Below are 12,808 nucleotides of genomic sequence, written 5' to 3' on the forward strand. Positions count from 1 at the left end.
AGGTCTTAAATCTTTTTGGATGTAGAACACAACAGCATTTTCCTACTTTTATATCTATATCATAAAGAAAACTGCAGCCCCCCCCTACAGTGGTGCCCAGTCAGGTACCCCTACTTGATCGTTCTGTGGTTGGCACCTCACTACAACACCATATTCGCCCAGACACCACAGAGTGCTGCCTGCCTGCTGAGCACTTTGCATGAGAGGTGGCCGGCTGGCCCTGGGACAGCAGTGCCACAGGACTTCTTTGCAAGGACACTCTTGCCAAGTTAGGACAGTATTAGGTGTAAAAGACATCACACTTTTTTTGAACATTCTAAAGCCTTTATTTAGCATCAGGTACACTGTTTCATTATAACACTTGTTAACTTCACAGCAATTAAAATAATTTACTGGCAGCTACCTAAGACTCCTTGGAGCAGCATCTCAGTCTGGGGTTGGGTGGATAAATACAAGATTAATGTGCCCCAATTAAAGGGGCAAAGCTACTGTACAGTAGGTCTCCATATATATTTTAAGTACACAGGTGCCTTGCAAACTTGCAGTGCACAAGATGATCTCTTACATAGTTTGGTATTTATAATACATGAGTACAACTCAACCGCTCTGCTGGCATTTGCCACTGGAGGCATTTCAAAGGTTTGTCATGTCATGATGTTGATTAAAATCTGTATTTCTAGGACATTTTTGTGAATTGCTAGATTAGATATGTATATTTTCAATTCAAACACCTTTTAGTACTAATGACATCACAAAAATTTTAAAGTAAATTCAGAGCATTAAAATAAGCAAAATATAGGTTGGTTTAGAATTTTCAAATCATGAAATACTCAGGTATTTGATTCTTTTTGGAAGTGCAGTAAAATTAAGATTAGTATGACAAAACCATCCTTTAATACAGTCTTTACAAAATGACAACCTCTCTACATTTGAGCACATAAACTTTATATAGGAGAACTATATAAACATTTCAAGGTTACATCTAAAACATTCAAGCATGACAGCATAAAAATATTCAAAATAACCCGATTTGGGATTACTATATAATTCCATAAAGCTAAAGTTACACTTAGGCATAAACCCTCGGTAAGTATGACAACAGCAGCTGTAAAAGCATGTTCTCCAGCAGTTTCTCCTACCTCTATAAAACAGTATCCAAACAAGTATGTTGGGATGGCAAAATCACCCATTTTTTCTAAAACTTTCATCACTAATACCACCTTACACCCTATTTTTGTTGGATGAAATGCAAGTTATCTCATTAGCAGGTTTTTTTTCTTTTTTTAAAAGATGAGTAGAAACCCAGGAGAGGAATTTAAAAACATAAGTTTAAGACTTATTTGTAGATTAGCCAAATGCCCTGATTCTTCTGCATTTTTTTTTTAATAAATGTCAGGCAAATTGAAGTAGTTTCTGTCCCAGTAGCTGCCAGAGTAAAGCCAGTCCTGTGCTCCGTTGTAAGGATTAAGACCTTGATTGAACCACCTGTTTAAAAAGAAAAGACTTTTAGAGGGGAAACTAATCACTGGGTACCAACTATTCCACCAACTCACCCCCTTCTATGAGTGAGGGATTTCCAAAGAGGTTTTTAAGAAGTGGTACCGTCTGTAGAGAGCATGTATGTACACTTCAAAAGGTATAATACCATGCAAAAGGTTTATGGATTTTCCACAGCATTCACAGCAGGAGGATCTTCTGTGTAGTGCGTTGGTTAGAACCAATGTATCTGTCTAATTGCTCATTCTCTAGCCCCATTCCTTCTCTCCCACTAGAAGGCATCTTTTTAAGCAATTGGGAGTAAGGAACTAGGATAAGGAAATTAACTTTTACAACATACTATAATCACAGGTAAGGTGCCTGATTCAGAGTAAATGCCCCTCCAACTCTTAAAAGTCCATTTTTCAAAGAAGTTGGATCTCAGAGAAGTGAAATAACTTGCCCAGGCTTCTAACTGACATCAAACTTGAGCTTGATTTTAAAGACCATGACTTCTCAAATATACTATATGACATACACACAATGCACTGAAATTAGCCCACATCTTCCTGGGTATCAATTTTCTCCATGTTAATCTCTACATAATCTCTGGTTCTTTCAAAAAGAAAAATTTCAAAACTGAGAAATGTTATTGCTCACTTTCTATTTCTGAATGGAATCCAAGATTACTTTATACAAATCCTATATCCATTACACATCAAATCCCTTGTGCTTGGAAAAGTAAAGGCACTGCCTAAATATCCCTGGTACACGATATATGTATAAGCAAATGCTCTGCAACTTACTGACACTGAATCTACTTTACTGCCACATCAGTAAGGCTAGATTTTAGTGTCCCTCTTAAATAGGGAAAGAACAGGGTTTTGTCAGATAAGGAAGAAAGATATTAGCTTAATTAGGTAAATACCTGCAATAATTGTGTGGAAATATTTTAACTTTGATTTCCAAGTAGTCCTTTTTGTCACACACGCAACTCTTTCCTTTTGAATACTTACTTAGTCGGTGGAAATAACTACTCTCTTAGGCCTGGGAGCAACTTGGCAGGGCTTCAGGGAGGCCATACCCCGCAGACCCCCCTGCGCCCTCCCCGCCTGCCCCACATGACAGCTCTGCCACGCGGGGGGTGGGGGCGCCACGCACCTTGTCTGCCAGTCCTCTTCGGACTTGGACCTGTTTTTGCGGGCTGCTCTTTGTTTTTCCTCAAGTCGTTTTTTTTCTTCACTAGCTTGATCTGAAACAAAAACATCAAAGTCAAACAGTTCTCCAAGTAGAGAGAGAGACCGCCAGGCACGCACTGGCCACATTAACTTTACAGAGAAGCGCCTTCCGTGTGTATCACCATGGTCTTCCTCTTACTAGAACACAAACACCAGGGCCAAACGTGGTGCTGATGCTATGACACACCCCTGCTCGTGGGAAGCAGAACAGTCTCTGAGACCCAGTCATCTCTCTACAACCTCTGCAGGTTCCATAAAGAGCCTGCTTCTTCTCAAGGCCAAAAAAGTTGTGTTAAAATACTTCAGGGAAAAACTGGGTAGAAAAACTGAATAAACATGGACTTTTTCTAAATTCTTAGACCTCACAGAACTCCTTCAGATTCTATTCATACAAAATTCAAACAATTTTCCAAGAAGCTGCTGCACAGTCTCACAGATCACTCAAAAAGCATCAGAGTGTCTGGGCGGAACAGGGTTGCTCAGCCGTGGGGGCTCCTGACCCACCGGGCCAGGTGACTGTCTGTGGGGGGCTGCCTGCACGTCGTCGGATGCTTATCAGCGGCAGCCCAGGCCTAGACCCATGAGACACCAGGGCAGCTCCCCAGACGTGACACCCAAGGCCTCCAGGCATTGCTGCACGTCCCCGGGGGAGACCTGCCCCCCTGCTGAGAACCACTGAGGAGGAATTTAACACCACAGGATAAAAATGTTACAATTAACGGAGGCCAGGCACCTCTTTCCACCTCAGAGGTGGTATGTAAAGCCTGAAATATATAGTAAAATAATTAGAAGAGAGTTTAAAGTTGATAAGGATGCTATTATTTTCTCAAATTCCCCTCTAACATTTACACTATGCCTCTGGCCATAAGCAGCACATTAAATTATGATGGCTTATCAGTAAAATGATATGAGTTACTAAGGCCTACCTCAAATCTCCAAATTTAACACAAAAGTTATTGAACTTAATTCAAAAATCTCTAAGAGAGATTAAAAATGCCTGTATCCCAATGATGCTAACCATCACCAGGAGTAAAACAAACGCATGTTCCCCAGCAGTGCCATCAGATGCTACTTACCTATTTCTCCATTTTCCATGGCTCTGATATCAGGCCGTAACCTGCAGTCTGTCTTAGGAATCACACTCTCCATATCCTTGTCCATTTCATTCAAAACCATTGCAAAGCTAGTAAAATTATACATCTGAAAGGAAGAAAAATGTTCAAATTATTGTATTCCATGGCATAACGGGAAACGAAAACCCCTGATGGTTCAGTGACTTGAAATGCCCCCCCCCACTTTCGGGGCAGTGGGGGCCAGCCTCTCTCAGGCCACACAGCTAAGCGTCTTCTCCCAAGTCTGCACTGCCTACAGGTACTATCTGCTGGACGTGAGCAGCTTATCCTGAAGAAGTTGTGTCATCTTGTATTTAAGGAGAGCCAGTCTTACCCCTAATTACTAAAGCCCCCTCTAAGTCCCACCCACAACACTCCCCACCAGCAGGGTTGGAGAGTACAGACGCCCAGGCCTCGGGCGGTGAGAAGGGGTGTGGCACACAGGCCAGCAGAGGGGGCTGAGGGGCACCTGGGTGACTGCTTGCACTCCTCTCCGTTCTGCCCGGCTGGCCCTGCACGTGCCGGGGAAGGAGCACCTTCGGAGCCGAGTACAGACAGGAGGGCCGCCTGCCGCAGCCCCAGTCTCACCTGGGCAGAATTGGGAGGCCGTGGGGCTATTCGCCACAGGAGAGCACTCCCGGGGATAACAAGTACACTCTCAGAATCTGGCATTGGCATCTCGTCCAACTCCTCAGAGGCACTCATCTGCAAAAGTCAACACGAACAGTTAAACCATTTTAAAAAGAAGGCAGACTCACACTGTAAAGCCACCAACATTCGCTGCGCGTTGAGGATGTCGGCTGCGCGGGGCTGGAGCGCCGTGGAATTCTCGCTCGTGGGGCCCGGCAACGAGAAGCTGTATCCCAGGTGGGAGATCCTACCAGGACATAAACTGGCCCTTAAGGATGAGGTTTAATAGGATAGCAGTCCAGGAACAAAGCCCTTCGCCAGGCTGGTCTCAGCTTCAGGGATTCAGAGAAAAGGGAGATGATCACAAAACTGCTCAGCGTGAAAATGCAGGAGATGAGTTTGGAGGAAATTTTAAATATCAACTGATCTCAACTTCTAATGCACATAAAAAGAAAGAAGGAGAAGAAAATTTGTCTAAGATGAGTTCCAACTCCCCAAAGCTACGTGACTGCAATGCCCCATGTCTGACTGCACAGGCACTCAGGGGCACGTACCCACACACTAGGTAAGACAGGCCAACATTTGCTAGCAAGGCCAACTACCTGCTCACTAAAAAGAGTCAAGGATGTATGTCAACTATACCTCAATTAAAAAAAAAGATTCAAGGAGAAAAACTACATGCATGATCAACAAGGAACAAAAAGGTCCCACTGAGACCCCGTGAGAGGCCACCTCCAGGAGCGTCAGGCCAGACTCGAGCCCAGCAGTTCCTTCCGCGCTGCCCGTGAGATGTTCACCTGTTTGCTGTTCTTCTTCTCGTCCATATTTTTCTTATCGTTTTTTTTGTAAGCATCAAACGTGGCGGGGTCAACACTGTATAGACACTCAGTCCACTTCCCATAGAGCGCACAGAGCTTCTTTTTGCTGCCAAGAGAAACTGATGTTTAGCTGACAAACCAGTGTTTTGCTGTAACTCAATACGATTATAAAGATGCTTATAAATCAGATTTTTTGAAGAAATCAATATTTCCTCATCGAAGAAATATTTTTTGAACTAATTGAAATGCTTGTCTCCTATGCTATGATAGCAGGTTTTAATATTGACATTTTATTTAGTGAATAAAACCTATACTACTTAACATTTAAAATGGAAACATTACCTTTTATCTTGAATGTAGCCTTCAACTTTGTGTAGTTCCTTACCAAAAAGGCCACATGGCTTAAAATTCAACACACATTTGTCTCCAGTCCTGTGAGGGAGATATTAAGCTCAGATTACCATGGGCCAGGGAAGCAGCAGTGCGGATGATGACTGTGAGAACCTTTCTAGCAGCAGGGGTTCTTTGCTGACTTTCCAAATAACCAGGCTCCACACAGAGGTATCAGGATTAATCTTTCATCAGTGCCAGTGCCTCCATAAGGAAAGGTAAGCAGGGCTCATGAAGAATACCTACCTTGCTGCCATGGGGTAACTGTGTCCCCCAGATTGCTATGCCAGAGCCCTAATCCCCAGTGTGAAGGCACTGGAGGTACTTATGTCGTGAGGGCAGACCCCCCATGAACAGATTAGTGCTCTTATAAGAAGAGACACAAGCTGATCTCTCTCGCCACGTGAAGCCGAGAAGGCTGTCTCCTGCAGACCAGGCCGTCGATCCGCTAGCCCCCTGCCCTGGGGCTCCCCAGCCTCCAGAACTGTGACAGATGCACACCTGATGCTGAAGCCATCTCTCTTTCACTTTCACGTTTCCCCTGCCCCACACCCATGTGGATAACACACACTTAACAATATAAGCAAACCAAGCTGAGACTGGAATTAAGAGTCACAGAGGCTGCAGGTCAGAGTTCACCCAGTGTTCCCTTATCAGGGACTGTAAGGAACTCTGCTCATTAAATGGATGGGCTTCTATTTATTCAAGAGTTATACTGCCTGGTTCTCAATTCTTGCCAGGCTCTACTAGAGCTTTCTGAAGAAATGAAGTCCACTGGGACAGTGGATGACACCTGAAGGGACAGGTAAGTGCTCTCATGTGTCTTACTTGTGGTTTGTGATTTCCACGTTGCCATACTGCTCAATCCACAGTTTACCCACAATGATATTATGTACACAGCAGGTAGGATTTGTCCACGTATATGCTTCATTGTGTCTAAAAAACAAAAATGAAACCAAACCCAGAAAAATAAGTGAGAAGTGTTATTTTGCTTAAAAAGGTGTGTTTTTCTCAAATGTCATTACTCAGGATAACAAATCAAAGCTGCTGGAGATAGCTACACTCAAAGACTTCCCCCACTTTACTGGTATCAACTCACAGTGAAACAGGTATCATCTGACTGTTCTCATTGTTTCTTAAAAGGATGTAAACGCTTAAGGAACAAAAACTACACTTATACCAAACTCCAAATAAACTGTGTGTGTTAGCAACCTGGAGCACTCAAATGTTTGGTGAAAACTTACAGAAAGTAAAATTAAAAGTAGAAAATAAAAACTGGAGGTCTATTTAGCATTTTTCAGAGAAAATTCCACTTTCTGCTCACCACAGGGAAAGCTCAGTGTATGTGAACAATCTCCAATTTTACAAATGTTTTAAAAACACTTATTTTACATCATCATAAATTTGTGTTTAAACTTATTTTTGACTTAGAAGCGGTAAAATTCACTTCTGCTGGTGTGCAGTTCTTTGAGTTTCACTACATGTAGAGATCTTTGAAACCACCACTATTATCAGGTTACAACAGCCAAAATTCACTTGTCCTCCTGTGTGGTCAGACCTTCCGTCGCTAAGCCCTGAATCTCTAACTCATCCCTAATCCCGAAACCACTCATCTGTTCTCCGTTGCGACAGTTTTGCCTTTTCTAGACTGTCACATAAATGGGATGATCTGGTATGTAACCTTTGAGATTAATTTCCTCACTTGTATAGTGCGTTTCAACTTCTATGTGTCAATAACGTGTTCTTCCTTTATTTCTGAGTAGCATTCCTCCTCCTGGAAGTGGCACAGTTTAATCATTCTGTCACTGAAGGGCTCTGTGCTGCATTAAATTTTGGGGGGTTATGAATACTACTCTTATAAACATTTGTACGCAGGGTTTTGTGAGACTTAAGTTTTCATTCCTCTAGAGTAAACACCTAGGAGTGAATTGCTGAGTCGCATGGTGAACATGGTTGACTTTATAGAAACTGCCACACTGCCCTCCAGCATGGCTCTGCCAGTGCAGCAACCCACCACCACCAGGCAGGCGCGGCAGGGGCGGTTCCAGACCACAATAAAGTGAGCGTCCCAGTGAAGTGAGTCAAATGAATTTTCCGGTTTCTCAGTACAGATAAAAGCTATGTTTACATTATACTGTAGTGTGCTGAGTATACAATAGCATTATGTCTAGAAAACAATTGTGTATCTTCTTAATGAAAAGGTACTTTATTGCTAAAAAAAAAAAAAAAGCTGCCCATCACCTGAGCTGTCAGCAAACTGTTAATCCTTATGCGGGAGGAGTCCCGCCTTGCTGCTGACAGCTGCTGACTGACCAGGGACGTGGCTGCAGAAGGCTGGGGGGGCTGTGGCAGTTTCTCCAGACAGCAGTGGAGGCAGTCATTCAACTGACCTTTCCTTTCACCAATGACTTCTTCACATGCGATGCTGTTTGATAGTATTTTACCCACAGTAGAACTTTTAACAATTGGGGCCAGTCCTCTGAAACCCTGCCACTGCTTTATCAACTAAGTTCATGTAATATTCTAAATCTTTTGTTGTCATTTCAACAATCTTCAAGTATCCTCACCAGGAACAGATTCCATCCCAAGAAACCACTGTCCTTGCCTATGGTAAGAAGCGGCAGCTCATCCATTCAAGTTTTATCAGGAGCAACAGCAATCCAGCCACATCCCCAGGCTCCACTTCTAACCCCAGTTCCCTTGCTGTTTCCACCACACCTGTAGTGATTCCATCCACTGAAGTCATGACCCCCTCAAGGGTTGGGAATTAGTTGGAATCAACTTCTTCCAAACTCCTGTGCATGTGGATTTTCTGATCTCTTCCCATGAATCATGAATGTTCTTAGTGGCATCTGGAATGTGAGTCCTTTCCAGAGGTTTTCAATTTACTTTGCCCAGATCCATTCAAGGACTCACATCTATGGCAGCTGCAGCCTTATGAGATGTATTTCTTAAATGCTAAGACTTGAAAATTGAAATGACCATATCTCTGTGGGTCAGTTTCTAGACTCTTCTCTGCACCCACTGACGTATGCATCTGTCCTTCTACCAATACCACACTGTCTTGATAACATAGCTTTAAAGTCCTAAAATTGGGAAGTGGAGTCTGTTAATTCTGTTCTTTTCAAAATTGTTTTGGTTGTTCTATTTCATTTGCCATTCCATATAAATTTTATAATTATCTTTTCTATATCTGTCAAATATCATCCTGGGATTTTTTATTTGGTTTGTGTTAATACAGGTTGCTTATAAATCACTAATGGGAGAACTGAGATCCTAACTATATTGGGGCTTCCAAGTATACTGAAACACAGTATCTCTCTCTGCTACTCAGATGGTTTGACAACTTTCCTCTGTCTTTGGTAGTTTTTAGCATACAGCTTTGTACATATTTTACACCTTCATTCTGCCATGGAGTCTACCCAAGTCACTGTATTTGTTACTGTGTATTTTAGTACTAAAAGTTTCAGATATACTTCTTTTTCTTTGTTAGATGGTCTTTCAATTCATTTTAAGAGCGCTCATCTTTTTCTCGTGGATCATAGCTGTTAACAGCTGCTTTAAAGTCTTTGATAGGTATTTCAGTAATTCAGTTATACAGGGGTTAGAGCCTATTGAGTGTTTTTTCCATTGTGAGTTGTCAGGATTTTTGAGAATACGATGTTGGACTGTGTTCTGGACATCTGGATATTATGAGACACAGGGTCCTCTTAAAAATCTGAAGAATACTGATTTTTTGTTTGATTCTGGAGAGTATGGCAATTAACAGTTCAGGCCACACAGGTCCAGACCCACTTTCTGTGGCCTTGGATTCTAGTGTCAGGTTAAATGTTCAAGGACTGTTATAGGGCAATTCAGATCCACCCCTGAGGGGCCATTTGGAGACCTGGACACTGGTCCACACACAGCTCAGCTCTCAAGGCCTTTGGTGTTCTTTCAGGTCACTGCAATGCAAGAGTGTAAGGACGAGCTTAGGATTCGGGCATTGCTTTAGGAATCCATTCCTTGAGCTCCCTCCTCTCTGGTTTTGCCCACACTCCCAGGTCCCACGGGGGTCCTTCCTGTGGCCTTTGGCCAGCAAGCTGGGGGTTTAGCCTCTCTGCTCTGTCTTGCACTTCCCAAAACTCTTTCTCTGCGGCAAAGAAGTGAGAGAAAAGAAAGGGAAAATAAAATAACTGGGATTCTCCTAATGCTCTTTGGCCTTTATCCAATTCCTTTGGCCAAGGAGGATTTTTTCTGAGTTTTAGGTGCATGTGCGGTTGCAGCCACCACTGTGGGAATGTAGCTGCGGCTCCTAAAGCTTGCTCTGGGGCAAGCCTGGGAGAGAAAAATGAAAAGGATTTCTCTCCAGGTGCTCTAACCAGAAAAAGAGGGCTTCTCTTAGAATTTTTTCTGTCTACTCTGCTGTCCACTTCTGGGATTTGGGCTGCTGACTATAAGCCAGGGATATTGGGGGGTGGGAAAAGTAAAACCAGGAAACAGCCACATTGGCTTTCAGGTTTGTGTTTCTCTCCCCAACTAGCCTGCAATTCACTTTCCAGAGTCCTCAGGTGGCTGCTTTCTGTCTTCTGTCCAGGGTTTTTAATTGTGATCAGTAGGAGACACAGGCTAGTGTGCTCACTCCACCTTAACTAGAACTGGAATGCCTTTGAATTCAAAGGTAATCTTTAAAAAATTTTTTTTTCAATTTCTTTAAACTAAAAGAGAAACAAAAACAGTTCACCTATTTCCTCCACCTACTGCCTCTGGCAACCACCACCTGTTTTTGGTACCTATGAGCAAGCTTTTTATCTATTTATTTATTTTTAGGTTCCACATATATGAGAGATCATACAGTACTTACTTTTTCTGGCTTATTTCACTTAGCATAATATCCTCAATGTCTATCCATGTTGTCGCAAATGGCAAGATTTCACTCTTTTCTATGGCTCAAAAGTATTCCATTGTGTGCATGTATGTATGTATGTATGTGTATATATAAATTTACGTATTCATCTATCGGTGGGTACTTAAGTTATTTCAATGTCTTGGCTACTGTAAATAGTGTTGCAGTGAACACAGGAGTACATATATCTTTTGAGTTAGTGTTTTCACTTTCTTTGGGTAAATGCTCAGAAGTGGAATTGCTGGATCACATGAAAGTTCTACTTTTAATTTCATGAAGAACATCTATACTGTTTTCTATAGCAGCTGCACCAATGTACATTCCCACCAAAGTGGTAAGGGCTCCCTTTCCTCCACATCCTTACTAACATTTGTTATTTCTCATCTTTTTTATAACAGCCATTCTAACAGCTGAGAGGTGATATTTCCCTGTGGTTTTGATTTGCATTTCCCTGATGATTGGTGATGTGGAGCACCTTCTCATGTGTCTGCTGGCCATCTGTATGTCTTCTTTGGAATTTATCAGATCTTCTGCCCATTTTTAATCAGACTGTTTAGCCACTGAGTGTAGGAGTTTGTTATAGATTTTTATATGTTAGTGCCTTATCAGATACGAGATTTGGAAATATTTTCTCCCATTCAGTAGGCTACCTTTACATTTAGCTGATGGTTTCCTTTACTGTAGAGAAGCTTTTTAGCTTGATGTAGTCCCACTTGTTTTTGTCACTTTTGCTTTTGATGTTGAATTCTGAGACCTATGACAAGGACCTTACTGCCTATGTTTTCTTCTAAAAATTTTATGTTTCTAGGTCTTTCATTGGAAATATAAAATACAAAAAAAATGTATACATAAAAAAATACACTTAGCAAACCTCCCTCAGGTGCAGTGGTCCCTCTTCCCAACCCCACTACCACCTCCCACCCTACATTAACTGTAATTTTGTAAGAAGAGTGACTTCGTTTAATAAATCTCTAGTTATTGTAATTAAAAAAATATAGTCTTTAATGGATTTTGAGTTAATTTTTGTGTATGGTGTAAGGTAGTGGTCTAGTTTTCACTGCACCATTTATTGAAGAGACTATCATTTCTCCATTGTATATTCTTGACCCCTTTGTCATAAATTAACTTACTATATATGTGTGGGTTTGTTTATTTCTGGGATCTCTATTCTGTTTCATTGATCTATATGTCTGTTTTTATGAAAATACCATACTGTTTTAATACTAAAGCGTTGTAACACAGTTTGACATAAGGGAGCGTAATGCCTCTCGCTTTGTTCTTACGATTGCTTTGGCTATTCAGGGTCTTTTGTGGTTACATGCAAATTTTAGGATTGTTTGTTCTCTTTCTGTGAAAAACATCACTGGAATTTTTATAGGGAGTGCATTGAACCTGTAGGTTGCTTTGGGCATTTTAACAATACTAATTACTCCATCCTATGAGCACAGAATTAAAAAAACTATCCCATTTACAATTGCATCAAAAAAAAAACAAAATGCCTAGAAATAAATCTAATCAAGGAGGTGAAAGACTTGTACAATGAAAACTACATTATTGAAAAAAATTGAAGACAGAAATAAATGGAGATATGCCATGCTAATCTTCTTTCTACTTTAAGAGAAATTTCAGCTTAGCTAATGTCTAAGATGTGCTGTGAACTGTTACTCAATATTTCTCAAAGTGAATTTATTTTGAAAGATGGTTAAACAAAACATTATTACCATGATATATAGAAAGCCTGTTTCATGAGAACCATCATGGCACGATTAACTCTATTCTACCTTAAAATAGATCCAAACGCCATAATCAAACATTAAGCTAAACGTTTTACACATACCTAGATTAATCAGCATGGCTATTACCAGGCTTCTCAAATTCTTTTACACAGAGGTAGATAATTTACACTTAATAAAGCTGTTTCTTTTTCACTGGCTTTTTTTTTTCTTTTTTTGAGAGGGCGTCTCTCATATTTATTGATCAAATGGTTGTTAACAACAATAAAATTCTGTATAGGGGACTCAATGCTCAATGCACAATCATTAATACACCCCAAGCCTAATTCTCGTCAGTCTCCAATCTTCTGAAGCATAACAAACAAGTTCTTACATGGTGAACAAATTCTTACATAGTGAATAAGTTCTTACATGGTGAACAGTGCAAGGGCAGTCATCACAGAAACTTTCGGTTTTGATCACGCATTATGAATTATAAACAATCAGGTCAAATATGATTATTTGTTTGATTTTTATACTTGATTTA

General features: G+C 41.2%; 1 protein-coding gene across 8 annotated transcripts in view; it reads right to left on the minus strand.

The window, feature by feature from the left end:
• Positions 1 to 302: 302 nt before the first annotated feature.
• Positions 303 to 12,808, minus strand: part of OSBPL1A (oxysterol binding protein like 1A) — a 100,843-nt gene continuing 88,337 nt past the window's right edge. For all 8 annotated transcript variants that reach the window (XM_017646846.3, XM_017646815.3, XM_017646823.3 and 5 more), the window contains 7 exons: positions 6,493 to 6,600; positions 5,617 to 5,706; positions 5,254 to 5,380; positions 4,415 to 4,531; positions 3,791 to 3,914; positions 2,638 to 2,728; positions 303 to 1,485 (listed from right to left, as the gene is read on the minus strand). In XM_017646846.3, the coding sequence (XP_017502335.1) occupies positions 1,383 to 1,485; positions 2,638 to 2,728; positions 3,791 to 3,914; positions 4,415 to 4,531; positions 5,254 to 5,380; positions 5,617 to 5,706; positions 6,493 to 6,600 (760 nt within the window). In that variant the 3' untranslated portion in view covers positions 303 to 1,382. The remainder of the gene's footprint in view (positions 1,486 to 2,637; positions 2,729 to 3,790; positions 3,915 to 4,414; positions 4,532 to 5,253; positions 5,381 to 5,616; positions 5,707 to 6,492; positions 6,601 to 12,808) is intronic.

This window comes from Manis javanica, chromosome 9 (genome assembly GCF_040802235.1).
Source record: "Manis javanica isolate MJ-LG chromosome 9, MJ_LKY, whole genome shotgun sequence".
NCBI classification, from domain to species: domain Eukaryota; kingdom Metazoa; phylum Chordata; class Mammalia; order Pholidota; family Manidae; genus Manis; species Manis javanica.